Raw genomic sequence first — 12,204 nt, 5'->3', positions numbered from 1 at the left:
GGGCAAAGGGAGATGTTGAATTGAATGTCAGAGTACAGGCTAGATCGCATGGGAATTCTGAGACACGGGTCTGCTTTCAAGCTGCTGTCATGCTCAGGTAACAGAGCTGGGCCTCGACAGTCACACACAGACAGCCAGTAAGAGCAGCTCTAGCAAGCTGGGAGATAAATTTTAAAGTGCTGATTTCCATCATCTGGGCCTTCCTTCCAAGGGATAGGAGAAAGTGAGTGGTGGTAACCAAGTCTTGGTGTGTGGAGAGTAAGTGCCTGAAAGCCATGCATTGGTGTATCCTTGCTGCCCACCTGTGCCCTGCTCAGACCCACTCAGGAAATTATGGGGCTGCTCCCTCTAAGGGTTTGGGGTGTTCTTTCGTCCCAGGGAAATGTATAAGAGGATGGTCAGTGGAATGTAGAAAGGTCTCTGACAACTTTAGAGGCTTTTGAGGTTTACACAGAAAGTCCTTATCTGCTTTTATTCATTGTACAGTCCCCTCACCATTGTGCAGAACTTCTTCTGGTCTAGGAAAATGCAGACATGTATCTGGGCATCATGTTTTCCTTTAGACATGGTTACTAGACTTGTCCATGCATTATCAAAGACAGGCTGGGGAAATTCCGAAGGCTACCATAATGTGATCCTCAACCTTCCTAACACTGCAGCCCTTTCATACAATTCCTCATGTTGTGATCCCAACCATAAAACTATTTTCATTGTTACCTCATAATTTTGCTGCTGTTACAAATTGCAAATATCTGATGTGCAAGATGTCTGATATGCAACCCCCTGTGAAAGGGTCCTGTGACCCCCCAAAGGGGGTATGACCCACATGTTGTGAACCACTGCCATAATTGATCATGTGCCTATCAGATAGTTTTCTATTTTTTTATTGCATAACAGCTTCTTCGCTTACTCAGTTCTTGGAATGAGGAGTACAAAGTGTCCAGAGGATAGTCGGAGAGTAATGTTTAATAGGACTGTAACTGTGCCCTTTGCATAGACCCTCCTTCATGAATTGAGAATCTTTAGAACCACAAAACCTAGATGTACAGGGATGAGAAGTGTACTTTTCGTATGTAAAGTATCCCTGATTAAATACCTTGGTTCCTAGACCTGTGTATTCTATTTGTGTATAGGCATAGAGCACCACCTAATGACCATTCATGTACGTATACATGTATACATACATCCCGAATCATAGTCACTAATCTTCAAGGAATCTGCACTCTCTGGCAGCATTTCAGTGTCTTCTGAAGCTCACTCCATACCTGTAACATGTCAGAAACTTCTGAGTGGAGCAACATACGATACGACTATCAGATTTCAAACTCAGTATCTGGGCTGGCTAGTGTATGTCAACTTGACACAAGCTACAGTCATTAGGGAGCTTCAGATGAAAAAAAAATTCCTCCATTAGATTGGCCTGTAGGTACATCTGTAGGGTATTTTTGTAATTAGTGATTGATGAGTAAGGGTCCAGCCCATTGTGAGTGGTGCCATTACTGGGATGATGGTCCTGTGTTCTACAAGGGAGCAAGCTGATGCAGCCATGATGAGCAAGCTAGTGAACATCACACCTCCATGGCCTCAGCATCAGCTTCTGCCTCCAGGTTCCTGCCCTGACTTCCTTTGGTGATGAACACAATATGGAAGTATAAGATGAATAAAACCCTTTTCTCCCAATCTTGTTTTTGGCCATGGTCTTTTGTCATAACAATAGCAACCCTAACTAAGAGAGTATCCAATGCCACATTTCTTTTGCTACAAAGTAGACTCAAAATGATGCTGAATAGCCTTCTATTATAGGTAGGTCATACTTTAGAAATCCCTTAACAATAATACTGGTCAAGTTTGTGGCAAAAAAGCAATATATACCACAATATAAATCAGCTAGTATCAAAATCTTTGATGACCTTTCTGTTGGCAAAGAGCCAATGAAGTTGATTTGCCATCAAGTGATTAATTTCCTTAGTAGATAAACCCTGAAGTCACATCATAACAGCAAGGCTACCTACATGATCCAAATGCTCTGTAACTGGAAGGCTGACTGTTCAGCAATGGTTATAGTAAGAAGTCATGTGACAGGCCCAAACATGTCCTTTACTTTTGTTACATGGAGGCTGCATTCCTATTCACATTGTACCAGCATTAGGGATACCACAATGGGGACTGTAATTTACCAGCTGGCTGAATCCTGCAGTCTACTTGGCTGTTCTCTGACATGGAATACAAAGAGTTTCAGATGTTGTGCCCATGGATTTGCTAGTCTGCCTTTTGTCTAGAACTGCTTTGCCTGATCATTCTATCTTCTTTCCGACTTGGTCCTTAACAAACCAGTTAAAGGTCTTTAGGATTGCCTTAATGGGTATGAATGCACAAAACTTCATATATTCTTAAGTTAGCCATATCTTTTTCTATAGACTATAAGTTGACTGCATGGTACTTGAAGCCGTGTCATTGGGCGGATTAATTTAATCACTCTGTTTCAAGGCTACCTTTAGATGGTTTCATGATACAGACATAGCCTGTTTGGGGTTCTGAACCCAACCCACCTATGATCTGTGCTCCAACAGCTAAAAATTGCCATGCAGGCCATGTAGGGGGTGTTAGTAAAACAGTGATCAATGATATGGGGCGGAATGGTGTGCTAACCCACCACCCCAGCAGCTTCCTTTCCCCCTGTGGTTCATGCTGCATCTCAGATATACTTCATATTCAGGATTACTGTCCAACCTCATGACTGGAATGAACGACCATGAAATTTTCATGAATTTTTCATGAAATAGTCATGAAATTGTTCACAAATGACTCATGAAACAACAATAACAACAAAAACAAAGCCAATCTTATTTCCTTGAAAGAGAGTTCATGACATTTTCATGAGATTCTTGATGTTTTAATTTAGCAATGTATGAGAATGGTATCATAAACTTAAATTTAAAAAAATCATTATTTTTATATATTAGAATTCTGAAAGTATACTCACTTGAGTATACTGTTGTTTATTAGGTTAGTGAATTTCCCTAAGTAATTTTCTTACTCTGCACCTTTCAACTTTTGTTTTCTGTTAATTGGGGTTATTTTGCTTGTTTGTTTGGATACCTATTTGCTTTTGTCCGTCCTTTGGGTTTCTGAGCACCGAGGCAGGACTTTAAATGCAAGGCTGAGAATCCTTGCTCAGCGGAGGAGAAAGTAGAGAGAATCTGGGGCTGAAGTGATGTGATGATGTGACAGATATTTTTTTTCTCTAGAGAGCCAAAGGAGAAAAAGAAAAAGAAAAAGGAAAAGAAGAGGTAAGCCAGAGTTTGCATCAATGCCTCCTTAAGCTTGTCTGCCTGTGTGCTATGTGCATATGATAACTGTACACACTCAACTTTTCCAGCAAGGCTGATGATAAAAAGGACCCAGAGAAGAAAAAGAAGAAGGAAAAGGAAAAAGAGAAGAAAAAGGAGGAGAAAACCAAAGATAAGAAAGAAGAGTAAGCAAGCATTTTTTACTGGCATTGAAAACAGACATGAGACTGTAATGCACTGTAGATGTAGGTAAAAATTTCCCAAAGCAGAGAAAGAGCTTTACAGCAGAGCATTTAAAGTCTTTAAATGCTTAAGAACAGACATGTTATATAAATTGCTATCAAACTTTTTCTAGGTTCCCTAAAATGAGCAAGTATGAATTTTCCAATCAACGGATGTTGCTGTGTTAGTTAATTCTCTCTCACATGCATCGATGAAGAAACACTTCCCACTAAATATTCAAGCTAAGAATCACTGGGCACTGAGGATCTCACCAGCCTGTAGAAGCCAAAATTAAAACTGGATAACTTCAGTAACATTTTGACAAGTACCTCAAAGCCACAGTGCTTTTGGCAGTGGCACAAGTGCATCCCAAATGCCGGCTCTTTAAGAACTCCTTGTCAAGTAGACAATTAAAATCTAGAATTTCACGAAGGGAGGGCAAAGTCATATTTGCAAAGCTTTTAAGGAAAATTCTTTTAGATCAAAAAGAACTTGTTCTCTGAATTTATTTATACAAAATAACCCATCAACCAATAATTCAGCTATTTTTGCCTGTTTATAAAGTTGTTGAAGCTTTTATAGGGAGAGATATTCTTAAAAATATAGGCTTGGTACCAGAACATTTCAAATGTTTCTTTCATCGTGTCTTTTATTCCTTTATTCTTTATGCCCGCTACGACTCTCAAAGATCATTCCTGCAAACATGTGAGCGAGTACTGTGCTATTGGTGCTGCGTTGCCCTTCTTTATGGAGGAGATACTGAGTCACATCTCCCCTCCCTCAGTAGGGTAGTTCAGCTCATTTTGCTTCCAGATAGAGGAAGGAAAGTGATGGAAAAGCCACCGTCCTGTTACCCTTAACCTTACAAAGCTGTATAGTGCTTAAATAAAAGTCTAACATAGGCTTCATTGTAAGACTGGTGATTTAACTATCCATTCACCCCTAGGTAACTAACCTAGGTATGGTGAATATCATTATGGAGCTAATCTTCCTCAGTCAAGAGAATCTGTCTTCTACTACATTAATTATGGGTGGTGGATTTAGCCATATTTGAGATGATAAATACAAATATTTTGTTTCTTAATAATTTTCCTTTTTATTTCTTATTGTTGCTAGGGAGAAGAAAGAAGTTGTTGTTATTGATCCTTCAGGAAACATATACTACAACTGGCTGTTTTGTATCACCTTACCTGTGATGTACAACTGGACGATGATTATTGCAAGGTTTGAATATGTGTTTTATGTGGATTTCAAAACACTTAGATGTTTACTGCCAATATACATTGACCTTAGGGCTCTTCAGAGCAAACTACGTTTCTCTGCATCAGGTTGGAAAGGAGGGCTGAATCCTTCCCAGTGTGTTTGCCTGAGGTTAGAATGTCTTTTATTCTTAATGTGCTTGGGCATAAAGTCCTGGGATGGGATGGGAATGAAACTTGAAGAATTTTTCAAACTTCTGGTTGTTCAATCAGTGGGAGAAACTGTAATTTTTTCCCTAGATTAAAAAAAAAAAAACATTGCCCATAGCGAAAAATAATGAAGGAGGTAGTATCTTGAACATCTTAGTTGTTCAAGAGTAGGAACATTTTCCCTGAAACTTTTTGGGTATAGACAGGGAATGCAAACTTCGTGATCAGTGGGCTTCACCCGATGAGATCTGACTTTAGTTGTAAGCTAGTTTTTGTATGTGTGTGTATGTGTGCATATGTGTGTTTTGTGTGTGTTTGTGTGTGTATGTATAACATGTATGCATATGTATGTGGAGAGCAGAGGTCAGCCTTGTGGGTCCTCGGGATACTATCTACCTTGCATTTGAGATAGAATCTCTCACTGACCTAGAACTAGCCAGTATGTCTAGGCTGGATGGATAGTGAAATGGCGTGGGGTGAGGAGGGCTGCTCCTCTCTGCTTCCCCAGAGCCAGGATGCCGAGCATATGACACCGTGGCTGTTCTGTTGCTGATGCTGTTGTTAACGTGGTTCTAAGGAGTGAATTCAGAGCATCATGCTTGCACAGCAAACACTTTACCAATGGAAGGACTCTCCCAGCTGAGATACTTTTATTCTTTCTTGGTTTTTTTCGAGACAGGGTTTCTCTGTGTAGCCCTGGATGTCCTGGAACTCTCCATTTAGATCAGGCTGGCTTTGAACTCTCAGATCCTTCTGCCTCCCCAGTGTTTGGTATTAGTGGAATGCTCCACTATGTCTGGTTAATTCTTACCTGATATCTATACAAACCCAACTAGTATTGATGGAAAAGATAGTAGAATTCAGAAGTATGACAAAATGAACCATAACTACTCAGAGAGGGATTTGGAGAGACTGTGATTGACTAAATGTCAATCTCAGATCCTTCTAACCTTAGCATGTTGTATGTGGTTCCATGGAAAATTATACAAAGGGGCCTTTGATTCCACTTAGTCTCCATATCATTTTATTTATACATTTTTTTCTTTTATAGAGCATGTTTTGATGAACTCCAGTCTGATTACCTAGAATACTGGCTCATTTTTGATTATGTGTCAGATGTAGTCTATCTTGCCGATATGTTTGTACGAACAAGGACAGGTAAGTATGATGTGTTTTGAGTCTTCTGAAATTTCTTGCTTTTATCCCTACCTCCTAATGACATTTCCAAACCCTACTGTTCTTCAGGCTAAATTCACAACCTCAGTCGCAAACATGAGTAACATGGTCCACTCACTGGCTTAAGTCATTCCTGCTGATCCAGGAAGATGTTACTAGGATACCTTATTTTTTTTTCTTTAGCCTTTATTTTTATTTTATGTGGATGAATGTTTTGCCTGCATGTATGTCTGTGAACTGTGTGTACCAAATACCTGAGAAGGCCAAAAGAGGGTGTCAGATCCCCCAGACCTGAAGTTACAAACTGTTGTGAACTGCAATGTGGGTACTGAGAACTGAACTCATGTCTTTTGGAAGACCATCCAGTGTTCTTATCCTCTGAACCATCACTCCAGCCTCCTAAGTAACCTTGTTAATGTGGATTGGTGGTTTTCCTTCTTTACCCTGATTCACTGTGTTTATGCCAGGCATAAGAATAGAAAGAACAGAAATATTTAGCTAATATTTGTGGGTAAGGGGCAATGGCTGCCATACATGGAGATACTTAAAAGGACACAAAGAAGCATGTCATTGATTTACAGAAGAGGTTCAATAAAGATTTTATAGGAAACATAAACTGTGTAGTTCATGGTAGTGTATCCATCAATAGGGAGTACCATCTAATAGCTCCCTAGCGGAAGTGTGCTTAGTAAGCAGGTGTAAGTTCACTGTTTCTACGTTGCTCCCCACTGTAAAAGTAACCATTACACACATCACAGAAGCCTCTAATAATCACAAAAGGATGCTCTCTAAATGTCAGGGCAGTGCTAAGTTGCCAGAGCTTCCTTACAACTTTGACAGCTGCGATGGGAGAAGAAATGAACTCTCTCTGTACTGCTGAAACTCTGGGTTCAACATACAGGGCCCCACAGTGACAGCACAGAAAAGAAGATCCGAGGGGGATTTGAGACAGCCTGGAGGACGAGATTAAGAAGTGAAAATGTAGTCTGAAGGGCTATTTACATCTCACACTGAAGGTGAAAAAGCATAATCAGGCAAAGCACTGAGATGGCAGGGCTGAGGTGGCAGGGCTGAGATGGCAGGGCTGAGGTGGCAGGGCTGAGATGGCAGGGCTGAGGTGGTAGGGCTGAGATGGCAGGGCTGAGATGGCAGGGCTGAGGTGGCAGGGCTGAGATGGCAGGGCTGAGATGGCAGGGCTGAGATGGCAGGGCTGAGATGGCAGGGCGGGCACCACACTTCTAAGAATAGGGCTTGGATTCTGCCAAGGAGCAGCCTGAGTTATTAAGTATCCTTTAAAAAAAAGATTTATTTTATATATATGAGTACGCTGTAGCTGTCTTCAGACACACCAGAAGAGTGCCATGTGGTTACTGAGAACTGAACTCGGGACCTCTGGGAGAGGAGTCAATGCTCTTAACCACTGAGCCATCTCTCCAGCCCAGATTTATTTATTTATTTATTTATTTATTTATTTATTTATTTATTTATTTTATATATGAGTACACTGTAGCTACCCTCAGACACACCAGGAAAGGGCATTGGATAGCATTAGAGATGGCTGTGAGCCATTATGTGGTTGCTGGGAATTGAACTCAGGACCTCTGGAAGAGCAATCAGTGCCCTTAATTATTAGGTATCTGTAACACTGGCTGCAATTTAATCAGTTCTGAAGCTACCTAGAGTTAGTGAGATTCCACAGGTTAAGGGCTGGGGCTCATAAGGCTCTCCCTGACTTCAGATGTCAGGCACATGATCCAACTTGTGTTTCTGCTCAAATAGCTATATATTATGGTTCCCACAATCCTTCCCCAGTGTCAGGTATTTGCTAGCATGGCACACTAAGTCCCCAAAATTCACACAGTAGCTTATTCTATTAATAAAGAACATGATAAATGGTACAGTTGAACAGAGAGATGCAGCGGTGAGAGGATGAATGTGGAAGACCTTGACAGCAGGTGCTTTTGTCCTCATGGAACTAGGTTATGGCATCCTTCTAATACTCTGCATTTGCTCTCTCACTTGCCTGCTCTTGGATCACCCAAGTTGGTGAATTTTATGGAAGGCTTTATCAGATGGCGGTAACAGACTGTTAAGTTCCTTGCAAGTCCCTCTTACTCTCCTGGAAGAAGTAGGGATGGAGTTGAAAATCCCAAGCTTCTGAACATAGTGTATTTTGTGACCAGCCACCTCTAGGAGTTGAACAAGAGTTGCCTCCATAGAACAAAAACGCCCTTATCACCCAAGGAATTCAAAGCCCTCTGGAGTTCTGCAGCAAGGGATGAAGTCAAGACTGAATATTAGAACAAAGATATAGCTAGCACTTTGTTTTCTCAGGAAACCATAAAAATTTTAACAATGGTATGCCAGAAATTGAGAACAGGAACCAAATGTGTAACTTATCACATAACAATTCTCTGCAGAATATGAATGCAATTCATCAAAGAAAGGATTTTACCTGGGTATGTAAAATCATATATCAATCAATCAATCAATCACTTTATTTATCTATTCACCTATCTGTATGTTACTTTTGTGTCGGGAGCCATCTAGGCTAGGCTAAGGCTAGCAGGTGGCCTTCTTGGAGGTGGCTCACCATTTTTGCATGGTCTGTGATGGTGAGTGAGCTCAGGGTCAAGGCCCCAAAGAGACTTCATCTCAGGATGGCTTCTTGCAGCTGATATGCCTTTCCTGTCATTATTAACTTAATATAAGAATCCTTGGGCATTAGCCCACCCTATTGAGCAGATTTTCTGAATATCATCATAAAGATGAATTTTCATGAATTAATATTTTTTAGATGAATTAATGATTCTATAGAATTCCTGCATTGACTCAAATAATTTTAGGAAGTTTTAAGAAATAGTTTCTTTGCTAGAAAGATGTAATAAAGTTAAAATCAAGAATAGAATGTGCTCACTCCTCATAATAGTAAGTAAAGGCTACATAATAAGAAATACTATGAGCTTTCATTATCACACTAAAAAAGGAAATAGACTAGAGACAAATCTGTGTTCAAGAAAAAACATCTAAGAAAAAATCCATAGGTGTGCACTATTATAAGGCAAGGCCATGTAAAAATTGTTGCTTTGAATTTATAATGAGCATTTAGAATGAAACACTGCTTTGAACTTAACATCAACGTCCTTCTATAATTCCCATTTTATGTAACATTTTATCTCTGAGGTAATTTTCTAAAGAACTTTTTGTCTAAGAAGGTATAAAAATGCCAGAGAAAAGAAATAAAGTTGGTTGGATGATTTGGCTTAGGGGCTCTATGCCACCAACCCACCCATCTGTTCATCTACCCATCTATCTACCTACCCATCCATCCATCTATCCATCCATCCATCCATCCATCCATCCATTCAAATGTATATTTTGTCTGTTCATACATGTGTAAGTATATGTATATATATATGTAATCATTCATGAATACTTGTGGAATTGATTGAGACAGATGGTCAACTTTGACCAGAGTGTGGGTGTGTGAATGTGTATGTGTCTGTGTGTATTTGCTGGTATAAAGCATTTTAATTCTTTTCCTTTCCTTCCTCTCTGGTTCACAAAGAGTTAAGCAGCCTAGCCAGAGAGGCTTCTGGCTGCCTGGCCAGAGAAGGGAGTGATAGCATATTTTCTTTTTTTTCACATAATTCCCTGCTGATAGGCAACAGGTGTTAATTGCCCAAGAGATCTTAACCACAGAGTAAGCAAGAAAGTTTTGGGGCTTTTTTTTAGAAGCTATCAAGAAGCATTCAGTATGGTTAGAGAGCTAGAAGACCAGAAAGCACCAGTCTTTAAAACTACCTCTACATCCAATGCTGTGTTCCACTTCAAGCCATTCGAGACCAGGCTGGCTCCTGGAACTTTTACACTAAAAAGTATGATTTTTCCCCCCATTTCTCCTGCAATAGACTCTCTTATAACCACATGTAGATTTGGTCTTACAGGTTATTGTATCACTGCAGACATATTTATTGAAAAGTATTTTTATTTTGGCCTAAACAAAGCTGGTTAAGAGCTACTATAGAAAACAATCATCATAGTATAATAATAAACTGAAACAGTCTGGCCTGTCTCTCTTCTATTTTAGGTTACCTGGAACAAGGGTTGCTAGTGAAAGACAAACTGAAACTCATAGGGAAATACAAAGCAAACCTGCAGTTTAAACTTGACGTTCTATCAGTGGTCCCGACTGATCTGCTGTATTTTAAGTTTGGATGGAACTATCCAGAAATCAGGTTAAACCGGCTGTTAAGAATCTCTCGAATGTTTGAGTTCTTCCAGAGGACGGAAACAAGGACCAACTACCCGAACATCTTTAGGATCTCAAACCTTGTGATGTACATTGTCATCATCATCCACTGGAATGCTTGCGTGTACTATTCCATCTCAAAAGCCATTGGATTTGGGAATGACACATGGGTCTACCCTGATGTTAATGATCCTGAGTTCGGCCGTTTGGCTAGAAAATATGTCTACAGCCTTTATTGGTCTACGTTGACTTTGACAACCATCGGTGAAACTCCACCTCCCGTGCTGGATTCTGAGTACATCTTTGTGGTGGTAGACTTCTTAATTGGAGTTTTAATTTTTGCCACCATTGTCGGTAACATAGGTTCCATGATTTCCAATATGAATGCAGCCCGGGCAGAATTTCAATCAAGAGTTGATGCTATCAAACAGTACATGAATTTTCGAAATGTAAGCAAAGATATGGAAAAGAGGGTAATTAAATGGTTTGACTACCTGTGGACCAACAAAAAAACAGTTGATGAGAGAGAAGTCCTGAGATACCTCCCTGACAAACTAAGGGCAGAAATTGCCATCAACGTTCATCTAGACACGTTAAAAAAGGTTCGCATCTTTGCTGACTGTGAAGCTGGTCTGTTGGTGGAGTTGGTGTTGAAACTACAACCCCAGGTGTATAGTCCTGGAGATTATATATGCAAGAAAGGGGACATTGGGCGGGAGATGTACATCATCAAGGAAGGCAAACTTGCTGTGGTGGCAGATGACGGAATCACACAGTTTGTGGTGTTGAGTGACGGCAGCTACTTTGGTGAGATCAGCATTCTTAATATCAAAGGCAGCAAGGCTGGCAACCGAAGAACAGCCAATATTAAGAGCATTGGGTACTCAGACTTGTTCTGCCTCTCCAAAGACGATCTCATGGAAGCTCTTACGGAGTACCCAGACGCCAAAACTATGCTGGAGGAGAAAGGGAGGCAAATCTTAATGAAAGATGGTCTACTGGACATAAACATTGCGAATTTGGGCAGTGACCCTAAAGACCTGGAAGAGAAGGTCACTCGGATGGAGGGGTCAGTGGACCTCCTGCAAACACGATTTGCCCGCATCTTGGCTGAATATGAGTCGATGCAGCAGAAACTCAAGCAAAGATTAACCAAGGTCGAGAAATTTCTGAAACCGCTTATTGAAACAGAATTTTCAGCTCTTGAGGAACCCGGAGGAGAGAGTGAGCCCACAGAGTCTCTCCAGGACTGAAAAGCCGGTCGATAGCAATAACCACGCACAAACTGTGTGATCCTTCTGAGCATTTGGCCAGAGACAACTGAGAATTGGGAGAAGAGTCATCTGGGAAATTTCTCTACAGTGAAAACGTGTGTGGGTAGATGACACACACATCTGTTGCACAAGACTGAAACCTGGGATTTTTCACAGTGGACACCAGACAAGGACGTGAACTGGTGCACGTTTTTTGTTCAGGATCTGTTTTTTGTTTCCCACGGATGCTCCTTTTATGTAATAATCTGTAAGAGTGAAGGAGTACCTCTCATTTTCAGGCCACCTGCACCGTTGAGGAGTCAAATGTATCCAGTGTAACTGTGTACATTGTGTTTGAGATACAGTTATCCGAAGTAGAATGCAATAAAGTGAAACTGATTACAAAAACAGAGTAAATATGATTTATTTGAAGATTAAGTAAGGAATAAGTAGTGTCCTGCAGAGCTTCAGGTCATTCTGAGGAGACTAGCCTTCATGGTAGTGAAAATCTGGGGGATGAAGGGAAACTTCTCACTGATAGATGCAACATAAACCATGTGATAAGATAAGAACATATATATGCACGAAAATATTAAAGTGTT

At 40.5% G+C, this 12,204-nt stretch overlaps 1 protein-coding gene across 1 annotated transcript in view; it reads left to right on the top strand.

Moving 5' to 3' along the window:
- The window catches only part of Cnga1 (cyclic nucleotide gated channel subunit alpha 1), a 31,213-nt gene extending 19,209 nt beyond the window's left edge, over positions 1 to 12,004 (top strand). The window contains exons 5-9 of the mRNA XM_031342611.1: positions 3,249 to 3,290; positions 3,380 to 3,475; positions 4,629 to 4,736; positions 5,973 to 6,079; positions 10,188 to 12,004. Coding sequence (XP_031198471.1) covers positions 3,249 to 3,290; positions 3,380 to 3,475; positions 4,629 to 4,736; positions 5,973 to 6,079; positions 10,188 to 11,602 — 1,768 coding nt within the window. The 3' untranslated portion in view covers positions 11,603 to 12,004. The remainder of the gene's footprint in view (positions 1 to 3,248; positions 3,291 to 3,379; positions 3,476 to 4,628; positions 4,737 to 5,972; positions 6,080 to 10,187) is intronic.
- The last annotated feature ends 200 nt before the right edge of the window (positions 12,005 to 12,204 follow it).

Source organism: Mastomys coucha, unplaced genomic scaffold (assembly GCF_008632895.1).
Source record: "Mastomys coucha isolate ucsf_1 unplaced genomic scaffold, UCSF_Mcou_1 pScaffold22, whole genome shotgun sequence".
Lineage (NCBI taxonomy): Eukaryota > Metazoa > Chordata > Mammalia > Rodentia > Muridae > Mastomys > Mastomys coucha.
The sequence above is the reverse complement of the archived record's forward strand: the minus strand, read 5'-3'. Positions and strand labels throughout refer to the sequence as shown.